We start from the raw sequence: 14,230 nt of genomic DNA, 5'->3' as shown, positions 1-14,230 counted from the left end.
AAGTACTGTTTTTTTGGTTTTTTTTTTTACAACAATCAGGTACTATTTTCTCAAGCACATCTAATTGGTCTCACAACACAAACATTGGATTCGTGCTTCCATATTTTTTTTTTTACTTTATGGAACACCAGAGTTTACTTTATTTGTTAAATGTGTCTCTATTCATTTTAGAAACAGTTCAACAGATCCATTAAATCACGTTGGGGGACTCTTGAGGAAAGCACAAATGTAATGAATGTGTAAATGTGAAACCGTAAGATATGGCTCAAAATGTGTGTAGCAAGTGTATGAAATAATAATAATGAAATAATAAACCTGCATATTGATGACAAACAAAATCTAGGCTTTTACAGTACTTTATTTTAGGTTTTACTATCTGACACACAAAGTGCTTAGAGAACATCAAATCACAATATCACATTTTGTCAACAGAGCAGTGAGAGCTAACCTCCCCAGGAGCTCCACAGTTTGGTCTGCTCTGCCGTTTACAGCCAATAGAAGATATTATTCATGTAGCGCTGTGTCACAAATACAGGGAGAGGGAGAGGCATGATACACTCAAGCACACAACACAATAGAGCACAGATTCAAAATAATAGTCCTTTTCAAACTAATATTGTTAGTACTTCATATTTAATTTCTTGAACCATAATCACACAACCCAAACAAAGCATATTATATGTGAACACAACACAAAATATTTTTTAGAGTCTGGTGGAGTTATTTTATAGCTAGCAGTTACATATTACTCCATTTCATTCCCAATTATGATAAACTGCCCCTGCTGACACACATTGATCTGGACTCAGTATTCACATCTTCCACACATCACCGTTAAGACCAATGAGGTCATCCTGCACTGAAAGGAATGTGACAAGTTACCTCTAGTGGCTCGTGCCTGAATTGGAATGACTTATGTTGGAATAATAAAAACGGAATGCCTGACATATACATCCATTTAAAACCAGTAATGCAAGAAATCACGGCTAGAATGTTTCAGAAATAAAAAATAATATCCTTTGTACCTTTCTTTTTCTCCTCTCCAATACTAAAGTTTCATACATTTTAAATAGAGACATTATGAGACATTGTAATGACAACCCTAAAGTACAGATGTCAGCGCAGGCCTGTGATTGGTTGGTGACAGGAAGGGTAGCAGCTGTGCACTATACTATTGGCTGGCAGAAGCTTGAACGATAGGATGCAGGATGTTCAGTAGGCATGATTGGCCACGTAGAGGGACTGTGCTGCTGATCCATCGGTTCCAGAGGAGATGTACTTGCCTTGAGCAGCCAATCCATTAGCCTGAGGAAAGTTCAGGAAGATCAGTTTTTTACTTGCATGAATCAGCAGTTTACATCGACAAAGAACAAAACAACTGCAGCCCAACAATTCTATTGTTAATAATAGTATTTTTTTTTTATATCTTTTTTATTATTATATTATTAAATATGCTATTATTTCATATACAATTATTTATTATATTTACATTAGAGATGGAGTACTCAGACTCGTACGGTCTCGAGTACAACTTTTAGCGGACTTGGACTTTTTGCAAACACCCTTTTTCCCTGTTATGGCTGAATATTTTTGGTTGCTGAAATTTCGGTACATCACCAATATTATATGCGAAAGAATTATTTGAATTAATTCAAATAATAGTACATATCAGTATTTACTAAAAAAATATTTGACCTATGAATTTGTAGTTATTCACATTATTATCTGTATTAAAAGTTGTGCAAGAGACAAATTTTGCAACTGATTCAAGGTGGTGGTCACACAGATTAACCGTGTTGGCTAACAGAAAGCTGCTATGTTTAGAATAGACTTCTGTGTGAGCTATGCTTTATACATTGCTACACTACTGACAATACAATGGATCTCTGGCCAATGTGACCGCATCTTAAAGGGAAAAGGATTTGATGAACTGACCTCAGCACGCTTGAGGAACTCCTCTGTGGCAGCCTTCTCGTTTTCCTTAACTCCGCGCCAGGCGTTGAGGGCAGAGGCCTGCAGGGCACGTCCATAAGAGAAGGTGAGGGCCCAGGGTTTCGTCAGAGGGCAGTTGTTGATGGCGTTCAGGTTGATGGACGCGTCCTCCTCACTCTGACCTCCGGAGAGGAAAGTCACACCTGCCAGAGCGATTTCAAAATGGATTATGCACATTTCCTGAAATAGGACTCTATTTCTCACCATACACTGTTCACTGCTCACACTTTTGTTAAACATGCAGTTTCCTCTTGTCATCTACATCATGGCAATCTTTGTATGCTTAAAAAAAAACACACAGCACATTCTCAAAACGTAAGAGTAAATCAAACACAGCTGAGGTTTCTCCATTAGCCTCGTGACTCACCGGTTACTGCGGGGGGAACGGTACGGCGCAAGGCGGTCACTGTCGCCATGGCAATCTCCTCACTGTTGTATTTGGTGGGGCAGGAGTGTCCAGCTGTCACCATGTTGGGTTTCAGAAGAGTCCCCTCCAGATAGACATGATGATCAGACAGGGCCTTGTAGCAGGCAGCAAGGACCTGGAGATACATGGGAAATTAAGTAAAGTTAAGTAAATTTAACCTATAATATTTATCAACCTTTTAAATCAAGTCTGGTTTCCATGCTATAAATAGCTGTCACTTTTAATGTACCTTCTCTGTAACATACTGGCAGCGCTTCAAGTCGTGGTCCCCATCAGGCAGAATCTCTGGCTCAACAATGGGCACAATCCCATTCTGAAAAAAACCAAACAATACTGTCAAAAGAAGTCACACTGCATCCATCTTATCTCTGATATCTATGCATTAGCTTCAACTCTTCTTCAAAATATCTAAATACACATCAAGACCTTTTTGATTGGGATTTTTTACATTCAGTGTTATTGGTATTATTTATATACCATAATAGTATTCAATTTCAATTAACTGTTACTTTTATTTTTCAGTTTAGTTTAAGTTTTAGTCATATGCGCTTTCGCCATTTTTTTTTGAAATATTACTATTTAGCTTTATTTCAGTTTCAGTTTGTTAGTTCAGTACTTCAGCTTATTTTAATTCAGCTAGTTTTCAATGCAACATTGCAATTTATTTTGTAGGTTTTTTCATGTAAGATTTAATTTCAGCTTCAATTAACAATTCAGATAACAACTTTGAATAGTTCTAGTTTTAGCGAACAATAACAACACTTCTTGCCTTTGACTCAGACTCAGTGAGCTCACCTGCTGGCAGATGCTGGCGTAGCGAGCCAGGACGTTAGCGTTCTCCATGATGGCTAACTCTGAAGGAGTGGTCTCGCTGATCTTCAGCACAGACCTCCACTTAGCAAAGTCTGCACCATCTTTCTTATACTGAGCACAGCGTTCTGACAGGCCATCAAGCCCTTAAGACAAACAGGTATCACATTAACAAAACATCATTGACTGCCATCAATTTTAGCAAATACTATAACCGTGACTAAGCTTACCCTGTGTGGTGGTCTCTCCATTAGTTCCTGCCAGAGGGACAACACCTTTGTCAACCTGTAAAAGAGGACAACCTGCTGTAGATCAAACTGTCATGGCAGCATTGCTAATAGTCCAGGAGTCCTGATTGCATTTTCTAATAACTATCCTAAAAAAATGTCTTAAACTATGCTCAATTCACATTTAAAATAGAAATACAAAGAAGATTATTTCAAATCTTCAAGCAGCTAAAAAAAGGTCTAATTAGAGAGCACCTTGTTGTGGAAAACATGAACAACCTGATTTAACCTTACAATCTTATCTTTATCCTTTGCCTACATGCCTACTTATATATATCTCAGCACTCAGTATTTATGGCAGCACTGCACATTTTATTTATAATTTTATACACACACACACACACACCACCTACAATGTAGTGGTTGGTTGGTTGTGCTCTTATCAACCTCAAGGCTGCATTTATTTGATCAAAGATATACTAAAAACAGTTAATACTGTTAAATATTATTAAACATTAAATATTTTATCATGTATTAAAATGTGATTTAATCATGTATCATGTATTAAATATAATTTAAATTAAATCTGGTACCTTGATTCCAACAACAATGCCCCTGTCCTTGATCAGTTTGGCAAAGGGTGTGCCATCATCAGCTTTCTGGTAAAGTGTCTCATGGAAGAAGATGACACCACCAATGCACTTGTCCATGCGCTCGTCAGCAGAGAAAAGGATCTGGCGGTAAAGACGGCGGTTTTCCTCTGTGTTCTCAACGCCGATGGGGTTCAGTCGCTTTGCCATGCTACCTGTACAGATGCAGACATACATTTCAGAGTGTTAGAGGGACTGATAGAAAGCTGTTTGCTCCATATTTCACGTTAAGAACAACATGAGGGGGGAGTAAATGATCACATTGGATGTGTTACTTCCATATAAGATGAAACCCTCACTGACCTGTGGACTCATCTGCAGCAAGGATGCCCTTCCCAGGAGCTACGATACGCTGAGCGATGTCCTGCAGCTCCCTCTTCTGCTCAGTTGTGAGTGCGGGGTACTGGTGCGTCATGATGCGTGCGGCTCAAAGCAACCTGCAACACAGGAATGGCAGACACACAACTGTCATTTCATCCATTTTCCCAATGACTTCACACATTGGTGCAAATCTGTACAGTATATATATATATATATATATATATATATATATACACATATTATATATATATATATATATATATATATATATATATATATATATATATATATATATATATATATATATATATATATACACATTATATATATATATACATACACACATATTATATATATTATATATATATATATATATATATATATATATATATATATATATATATATATATATATATATATATATATATATATAATGTGTGTGTATGTATGTATATATATATGGAATGGTCTCTAATCTCTTGTCAGGTGTTCTCTAACCTCATTAACCTCACTCAAATTTAGAGCTGTTAAACTGGCAAATGGAGGTTTCAAAAAGATTTCAATAAAAGGGTGTCCTTAATTGTGGCCAATGTATATTAGAGAAAAACATTTTTTTTTAGAATGATATTTCAACCCATTTTAAATTCTTTTTATCCAATGAAAGGTTAGATTTTTGTGCATTGTTTTAATAAAAGGATCAAAAGGATTAACAATGAAGATCAATTTTTACAACCCTCTTTGATCATATTTACCAAGTGTGTCTTTTTTTTTTTTGTGCATGACTAATATATATATATATATATATATATATATATATATATATATATATATATATATATATATATATATATATATATATATATACACACTTTTTTGAAATGTATGTAATATCTGGCTATATAGTTACACACAAAAAGAAAAAACTATGGCTCTTGATTTGTGAATCAGGAAACTGGCTACTTTCTGCTGCTTAGAAACACTACTTCACTCAAAGAAAGTCACACGAAGAACAACAGTTCATCTTCTTGGAAGTGTCTGACTGCTGGCTATGGACAAACAAAACGGTGCCTAATAATTCAAGGTATCTAAAAGGGTCTGGTTAATATTCCGGCCTACTCTTCCTCACAAGCTCTTCAGTGAGGCTGAATTACATAATAACAAGGACTAAAGCCAGCAGAGTGTATTTTATTCCTGTTATGCAATCCCACTCCTCTAATCTCTGCTGTCAATCCCCAATTAGACAGGCCCCACTGTCTGTTACTACATTTAAAGATCTGGATTGACCAAGCATTTCATTAAAGAAAAGTTTATTCATATTCCTTGTGAAAAAGAAATACACTTTATGGAAATAATATACTTTAAAATAATATAATTCGGTGCAAATTGAATGTAATGATTTACTTAACTGCATGTTAATTACAATTAAATTAAAATGCCTTATAGTTGAAATTTACATTAAATATAATTATCTTAATTTAAGAGTACTTTTTGACCCATTTAAATTGGATTATATTAATACATAATTTCATATTTACTTCCATTGTCTTTGAAAATATGGTTATAGTGTACTGTTGAATTGTACTGAAATTTATTTTTATTTTTTGAAACTTCAAAAATCACATATGTAAATATATTTGTAGTTACATGTTTAATGATTTGCAAATTAGAACATTTAAAATGTATTAACTTTAAATGTAATATTAAATAACCAGCATTTAAAATAATTAAGTGCATGTTCTTTAGTATGTTTGTCAACGCACTCAAATAAGTTTACTCCTTAGATTATAATAATAAAGCTAAAAATAATGATTTAAAATAGACTTTAAAATAAATCTTTAAATTTGAATTTAATATTAAGTGTTTTTGTAAAGTCTACCCAAGTGTGTCAAAAAAAGTGATGAAAGTCTACTATTATTTAATTGATATTATATTTTCTGCATGTACATTTTTTTTTAAATAAATTGTGGGTTCAATTTCCAAGGAACACACATAATGGTAAAAATAATAATAATAATAAAAACTAGTATAGCCTGCATGTACTGTAAGTTGCTTTGGATAAAAGTGTCTGCTAAATGCATAAATGTAAATGGTTGAGTGCCCCCAGATCTCTGTGTTGAATGGAACAAGCCAAAACCGGCACAGACTGGCTGGTGTGTGTGGATATAGATCTCTGTTAGATACGCCGTGACACCAAACACACCAGTTCATCCACAGAACCCATGAAACGAAAGAGAAAACCGTCCTATCATGACACAGAATGATTTAATGTTAAATTGTCCTCAACTGACAAGTTACTGAAATGAACTAAACAGAGATACTCGGGTTTTAATGAGAGACTAAATAAATCAGTTGATTTCATGCCAGTTGTTGTTTCTCTAGCATCTGAGCTATTGTTTTATTTCTATGCTAGGATATGGTTTATCACAGTATTACTGAAGTGACACGAGAGCAACCCCCCAAAGGCTGGACTCTGTGAATGAATCCGCCTCATTGGGTTTGCTGAACAATGGAAGTTTCCACAGAAAAACAAAGCCTACGGCCGCCGTTCACCTCATCACACAGTTTCACATATTTTGAGTTTTGGAGGGATGCGTTACGACATGCTCTTACCATTCCACTTAGAGGGGAAAAAAGCATCTGACATACTGTAGTCTTCAATGACTGGCTTTATTTTGTGTTAAAGTTAATGTTAAAGGGATAGTTCAACAAAAAAAAAATGAAAATTAGTCGTTCCAAAAGTTTCTTTCTACGGTTGAGCACAAAAGAAGATATTCTGAATAATGTTGGTAACCAGACAGTCTCATGTGTCTCCCATGAGAGTGGGTGGTGGTGGTGGGGGGGTTACTATGGAAGAAGTCCATCGCTACTGTCGCAAACTACACTTCTATTAGGTCAACATATTAATTATGTTAACAATTAATTAAATGTAATTAAGTAAATAATTATTTTTAAATTAATTAAGTGTATTTATATAACATTTTTATTTTTAGCCATTTTATTCATACTAGATATTATAAGAATCCTACATACACTAATGGAAATAGGTTGGAGATAGACCTAGATATTATTTAGACTGCTAACAAATGTTACATAGTTTATTATATAGTATTTCATAGACAACTGCAAGCTCGGTTTACATTAAAGAGAACCACATCGGCTTGCCATTTATCAAGCACCATCTGTGTTTCTAACGCAAGTGAATACATTTTAATGAGTCATGATGACACTGTTTAGACACTGCACTTTTAAGTCATTTAGTTACAGTATTAATTCTTAACTAGTTCTAAACAAATCACACAGTGGATCAAATGAATGCCTTTAAGGCACCAATCTGCTAGATGCTTGGATATACAGTACAAGCTCAAAATAGCTAACCAGTCTATTATCAGTTACCCCTGCCGATCACTACTATCCCCTTTTACCATTACATATACAAAGCTGAAAGGATTTGGTGGTTTAGATCTAATTGCAAAAGAAAATAAATTAATTGAAAATCAAAATGACAAATGCTTATCCTTAGGTTGATAATGCCATCCTTTTGGAAACCTGTTCTTTTATTCAAACAAATCTTTATAGGGGGTGTGGGTGGCCTTTCAGAAGATGCTTCTAAAAGAAAATGTGCAAGGCATAAGCGACAGCTGACAGATTCAGTCTGCATCTGTTGCTCTGCACTGCTTCATGCGCTACAGTGAGTCAGTGAGTGCCCGTTTTTCCAGTGGCTTTGATCCTGGAAGCATCCTTCCCATTCATTCATTTTCTCCATAGGGATTTCAATGACACAAACCAGCCTGCTCAGGACAATGTAAATGTGAACTATAGTAAAAATGTATATGTACAGGCTGTGCACTTAAATTGTGTAAATAAATAAAAAATATTGAGTATTTTAAAATACATCCGCTGAGTTCCAGCTGAGCTTAAGGATTATAGGTAGTGTAGTTCCTCAACACACATGACAACTTCCTTTAAAATATTAAATTGCACTGATTTGTTTGCCAAGAATTGGTTTCACTAAAAAAAATATTAAATTTTGTGCTTTTCTTTTTATTTCCACAGGACCTTAATGAAATGGTCACGCAAAAGATACAAAAATAATACACGAAAGAAGAAATAGAAGAGTCAAAGTCCACCGTTAAGAGGACTGTACATCCTGATCTAAGTCTCCATCATCAGCTTAGTTCATTTAACCTTGAGCAGCACTGTCCCCGCGGTGTCCTCAGTGAGGAGAGACACCATCCTCAGCGCGTCACACGACACGCGAGAGGAGGAGAACACAGCGTGATTCATTACGCGCCGTGACGCAACGCGACGCAAGCGTCCTAGTGCCCTCGCTAACAGATGCTAAAGCGTACAAGGGCGACATTAAGAGCGATGGACATCTTTTACAAAACCTGAATTAGACGTACATTATTTACATATCCCTTTTGAGAGCGTGTGCTGTTGTAAGGATGTGTATTAAGTCTCTAAAGGAAACGCTATTTCATCACGTTAGCTCATCTCAGCTAGGCTAAGCTACAGTGATGTAGGAAATGTGTACGTGCAGATCTGCCACACTCCCTTCCGCGGACAGCAGCCGCATCCGTGATGCCGTATAGACCCACACGTGCATATGACGCTTGAATTAGCATATTCTGTGATATAAACGCTGGTAAAATAGGTTTGGTTTGTCGGCTTTCTGTTAACTCTACCTTAAGTTTGTTATACGGAAGAGCGATGGTGATGATGATGGTGTTCATCCGTGCTCAGGGTGACATTGAATGTCATGAACGTCGACGTGATGATGTTTGTCTCTTAATATAGTCAATTTCGGAGCGTTTAAACGCTCAAAAACGAAAATTTCACACATAAATTAATATGACCGCATTTAAATGCTTTATATTTGCTATAGACACTACTAAAACGTGTTTATCGTTGTACCATTATGGAGAAGGCCTTCGAAATGAGACAACCACCTGTCGGATCATACATACTAATGACATTTAATGAAAAGCAAATAACGTTACACTATTAAATTAGCAGATATTTATAATAAAAATCAGAAGGAATTAACAAAATTATATTCAACATATGTTTACAGAACGAGTAACATTACATTAATGTCATTCAATAAAGCGGCAGTGTGTCTATAATTTTTCATATACATAATTTTAAATAAAGATTTCAATCATTTACCTTTTTAGGAGAGAGTGATGCAAAAGATGTTGTACTGTCGACAGCCTCCCGTTTCAATGCCGCAACGCAACGTGACCGCGCAGGAAAAGCTACCCAACTAGGGGCGTGGCTTTGGTCACGACCTTATTATAATAGCAATGAATATTCATGATTTTTAAAGTGACCCCGAACGTCAGCGTCAGCGTCGCGTGCTTGAGGTGTGTTGTAAGCACTGCGCATAGGTTGTGCGAGCACAGGCTTTTATTAAATAAAATTAAAATGTCTTAAAATAACTAAACATTTAAAGAAAAAAGAAGAAAGAACGACACATACTATTTGCAAATTAATTTTTCTTACAAAACATTTAAATTGGTAATATATGCAATGTTCAATACATTTACAAACGAACAAATTATTGGTTCTATTTAAACACAAAAAGTTTTTTTTTACTTAGTATATCTAAACGATTTAGAGAGAGAGAGAGAGAGAGAGAGAGAGAGAGAGAGAGAGACTGTAGCTAAATAATAGGGCAATGAAAAGGCAGCTTCAGAAAAAATCTATAACAATACTGCGTGAAAATAAAACATTTTACTACATCATTTCTTTTGCTTAGTTGATAAAGGATCACTGGTGTCAAGCATAAAAAAAGAATTGTCATCTCAGGCAAACAAGGTTATTCATGCATACATGGGCATCCAACCAGGCACAAAAAATAATAAAATTGGACAAAATGCACAGTGATGAGCATATAATGTCATATAAAAGTATAGGTATCAGTTTGACGATCTGATCCTTTTAGCATTAAAGTACATCCCTGGGGGTTTGTGTAGCTTTCAAAACATTATAAAACAGGAAGAACTGAATTGATGGTATGTTTGTCTAAAGGAAATGTAGGGATGGCATATAAATGAGGACAAAATAGTCAAATAATGTCAAAGTATATGAGTAACTATGAACCACATTTCACTAAATGTCTCAACAAAAGGTAAGGAATTCAACATAAGGATTAGAGCGTCTAAATAAAAATTAAATACACTTAACCACTATATTCCTTCACAGAAGAATTAACTCCTATTATAAGGTCCACCCGAAAATGAAAATTCTATTCTCATTTACTCACCCTCATGTAATTCCAAACATGTATGAGTTTATTTTGGTTATTCTGTATTAGTTCAATATCGGCAACCAAACCATTTCTGTTCTGAATGACTTCTATTGTATTGTTTGTACATTCAATGGAAGTCAGCTGGGTGGTTCAACATTCTTCAAAATATCTTGTTTTTGTGTTCCACAGAAGTAAATCATACAGGTTTGGAATTTGGGTGGACCATCCCTTGTAAAAATGTCTGGTTTTGGAATTAAAAAAGTTAAACAAACACTTCCCTCTGGGAAGCATCGTTCTGGAGTACATGGTTTTGCATTAGCGCTTCTACCCACTCCATGCTGGCCAGAGTCAAGGAAAGGTCTGAAGCGGTGGGTGTACATGGTGAGGTTAAAATAAAGTCACAGTCAATGTTTGGGAAGAGCTCCAGGGTCAGTCCTCGACGGGCTTTGGCAGAGTGGTCAGGCCAGTTCTTCAGCTCCAGGATCAGCTCCATGGGGGTCTTTTGGAGCAAATGGGAATCAAACACTGCTATGGAAAAAGTGACCGAAGGTGACGTGACCGAAGGGGACGTGATGGACTCTTACAAAGAAGCCGAGGAGAGCAAATATGGGTTCAAATAAATAAAAAAGGGGATCTCAATGTCTTAGACTGTGTTCAGATTCGCCAAGATCCCAGCAATCAAAAATCACAGCTTTCAGTATGAACTCTCATCAGAAGTTATACATTAAAAGAGACAATTCACCCATAATTGTGACGTGACAAATTAAAGTCCATCATCATTTACTGTTCAAAAACTGTATGATCTTCTGTGGAGCATAAAGATATTCTGATATTGCTTCTATACAGTGGAAGTCAATAGTCTTTAGTGTTGTCTGGTTCCCAGAGTTCTTCTTTTGTTTTTCAAAGAATGCAGAAAATTAAACAGGTTTGGTAAGACACAAGGGAGTGTAAATGATGACAATTTTTTTGGGAGAACTATCCCTTTAAAAATGTGTTCCTTTTTATTTTTATTCAGAGAATTTGATGCGTGTTCGTACTGAAAGCTGATTTTTGGTTGATGACTTTTGGTGAATAACCAGTCCAGCAGTGGTCCAGGTCTCACCTCTGTAAGCAGGAGGGCAAACGGAGGAGAGAAGTTTTTTGGCATCTCATAAGGGAAGTTGCGTACTCTCCTCAGCATGCTACAGTGGTCCGGCTCTGGAGACACAGGAAACTGTGACAAAAACGGAGAGGGAGGGGGAGTTCAGAATGACTTGGCAGAAATTGCACATCTATTCATACAGAAACAAACTAACAAGTCATTTTTTTCATTTAAGATGTTGGTGCAAATATATGTGCATTTGTCCTCACCTTTCCAGTGGCCAATGCAAAAAGAAGGATGCCAAGAGACCTCCAATCAGCCGCGTGATTGTAGAGACCACCGCTAAGGACTTCAGGAGCTACAGAGACAGATTTCTTAAGAATCTTGTTTATATTCCACAGAGCTAGACATATAAACATCCTTTCATTAGTAAGCCATAAATGTAATTAATAGCTCATTTAACATTTTTCAAGAGACCATTTATGTATATTAATCCACATATATTCCACAGGAATCTTTTATTTGTTTTCATTTCTTGTTTTATTATAGATTTAATAAAACAAGTCCACAAATAGTGAATGCCCTCCCTCCACGCTCAAGACACCGAGACAAACCAGCCAAAGTCAGCCAGTCGTAGGTGGCCTTTAATAAAATATCAAAAACCCTCAGATTCAGATAGTACCATAAATAATTATCATTTTTATATTCTAAACATACTCCATTTATGATTAAATGGTAGTTTGATGTCATTAGAATTTTAGAAGCTTTGATGTTGGATTTGACTTTGATGTCATATTTTCACTTTCACATTTTAACAAACTAACAAACTAATATTGAAATATATTCTCTGGCCTGGAAACCTGAAGCCTGGATGTTCTGGAACATTCCATGTTTACAAGAAAGAAAGAAAGAAAAAGCTGACACATACTGCCCTCCATTGGCAGGACTACAGAACACACACTTCCTCACCCTGATCTGTTAGAAGGACATTCTCCATCTGTTAAAATAGCACAGAAAATGTTTTAAAGGCTTTTTAAAATTCATATTCATTACTTAAAGACGTTATATTACATTATTACATCCAAAACAGTGTATACCTTCACATCACGATGGATGATTTGAAATTTCCAATGATTTTAGGTATATTATATTATATTATATTATATTATATTATATTATATTATATTATATTATATTATATTATATTATATTATATTATATTATATTATATTATATTATATTATATTATTATATTATATTATTAGATTAGATTACATGTATATAATATACTCCTCACTGTTCAAATGTTTGGGCTCAGTAAGATTAAAAAAAGACATTCACACTTTCACGCATTCACAAAAGAGACTATAAAGACATTTTCATTGCTACAAAATATGTATATATTTATATTCATATTCATATAAGATTTATATGTAACCAAATGTCACAATATTACAGTTATCATTGTATTTTTGATCAGATAAGTTAAGCCTTGGTTAAATCAGAAGACTTATTTCAAAAACATAAAAAAAATCTTACTGACGCCAAACGTTTGACCCTAAAATTATTTCTTGTCATATATTAGTTTTTACCAGCAGAACCTAATTCAGCAGCAAGCACTTTTTGTCAGGAGAAAATGGGCAGGATTCAGATGCGGGTTTACGCAAGGCTTTTATTTAAAGTAGAGGAGGCAGATCAGATGAGTCACGTTCACAGGATTACTCGTAGTGACTGGAAGAATAGTCGAAGCAGATGAATCAAACCGATGAGTAACGTTCCACAGTTATTTGTATGACCGCTGAGACCGGATGGATGACACTGAAGCTTCCAAGAGCTCTGCGCAGGGGAACAGGGGGCAGAGAAAACACCTAAAACAGGTGGCGAGTAATTAGGGTTCACAACACCGAAACAAGGAGGGCGGGGAAAACTCAAACAGGTAGACGCGGTGAGCTGACAAGAGATCCAAACACACACAAAAAAGGCAGGTGATTAGCCCCGAGACCCGACAGGAAGTCCTCAATCAACGAGCAGTCCAGAATGTCCCGGGACGGCACCCAGCACCTCTCCTCTGGACCATACCCCTCCCAGTCCACAAGATACTGAAACCCACTGCCGCGGCGCCGCTCATCGAGTAATCTCTTAACCGTATAGGTAGGAGATCCATCCACAAGACGAGGGGGCGGGGGGGTGGGCCGACTACAAGCAGGATTAAGGGGGGAAGAGAACACCGGCTTGACCCTGGAAACATGAAACACCGGATGAACCCGACCAAAAGTTGGAGGGAGCTTGAGCCTGATCGCCACCGGACTAACCACCTTGGTGATGCGGAATGGCACAATGAATCTGGGTGCCAGCTTACGAGAAGGCGCCCGGAGAGGCAGATCCTTGGTAGAAAGCCAAACCCGCTGACCACACACATAGGCAGGAGGAGAGGACTGGCGACGATCAGCTGCGGTCTTGGTTCGGCCA

At 36.3% G+C, this 14,230-nt stretch overlaps 1 protein-coding gene across 1 annotated transcript; it reads right to left on the bottom strand.

Annotated features, from left to right (window-relative positions):
• Window positions 1-340: 340 nt before the first annotated feature.
• On the bottom strand, window positions 341-9,720 carry LOC113070062 (fructose-bisphosphate aldolase C-like). Its single transcript, XM_026243223.1, has 9 exons — window positions 9,597-9,720; window positions 4,410-4,543; window positions 4,050-4,261; window positions 3,460-3,514; window positions 3,215-3,375; window positions 2,649-2,732; window positions 2,360-2,534; window positions 1,936-2,135; window positions 341-1,305 (listed from the first exon to the last, which is right to left on the bottom strand). Exons 2-9 carry the CDS (start codon window positions 4,519-4,521, stop codon window positions 1,213-1,215), a joined length of 1,092 nt encoding a protein of 363 aa, XP_026099008.1. The 5' UTR covers window positions 4,522-4,543; window positions 9,597-9,720; the 3' UTR covers window positions 341-1,212.
• Window positions 9,721-14,230: the final 4,510 nt, after the last annotated feature.

This window comes from Carassius auratus, unplaced genomic scaffold (genome assembly GCF_003368295.1).
Source record: "Carassius auratus strain Wakin unplaced genomic scaffold, ASM336829v1 scaf_tig00002951, whole genome shotgun sequence".
Classification (NCBI taxonomy): domain Eukaryota; kingdom Metazoa; phylum Chordata; class Actinopteri; order Cypriniformes; family Cyprinidae; genus Carassius; species Carassius auratus.
The sequence above is the reverse complement of the archived record's forward strand: the minus strand, read 5'-3'. Positions and strand labels throughout refer to the sequence as shown.

Coding starts and splice junctions, on each gene's coding strand:
- LOC113070062 (XM_026243223.1), bottom strand. CDS start 4,521: ATGACGCACCAGTACCCCGCACTCACAACTGAGCAGAAGAGGGAGCTG. Junction 4,262..4,409: donor TGCTGCAGATGAGTCCACAG/GTCAGTGAGGGT, acceptor GCATCTGTACAG/GTAGCATGGCAAAGCGACTG. Junction 2,733..3,214: donor ACGCCAGCATCTGCCAGCAG/GTGAGCTCACTG, acceptor GGTTTTTTTCAG/AATGGGATTGTGCCCATTGT.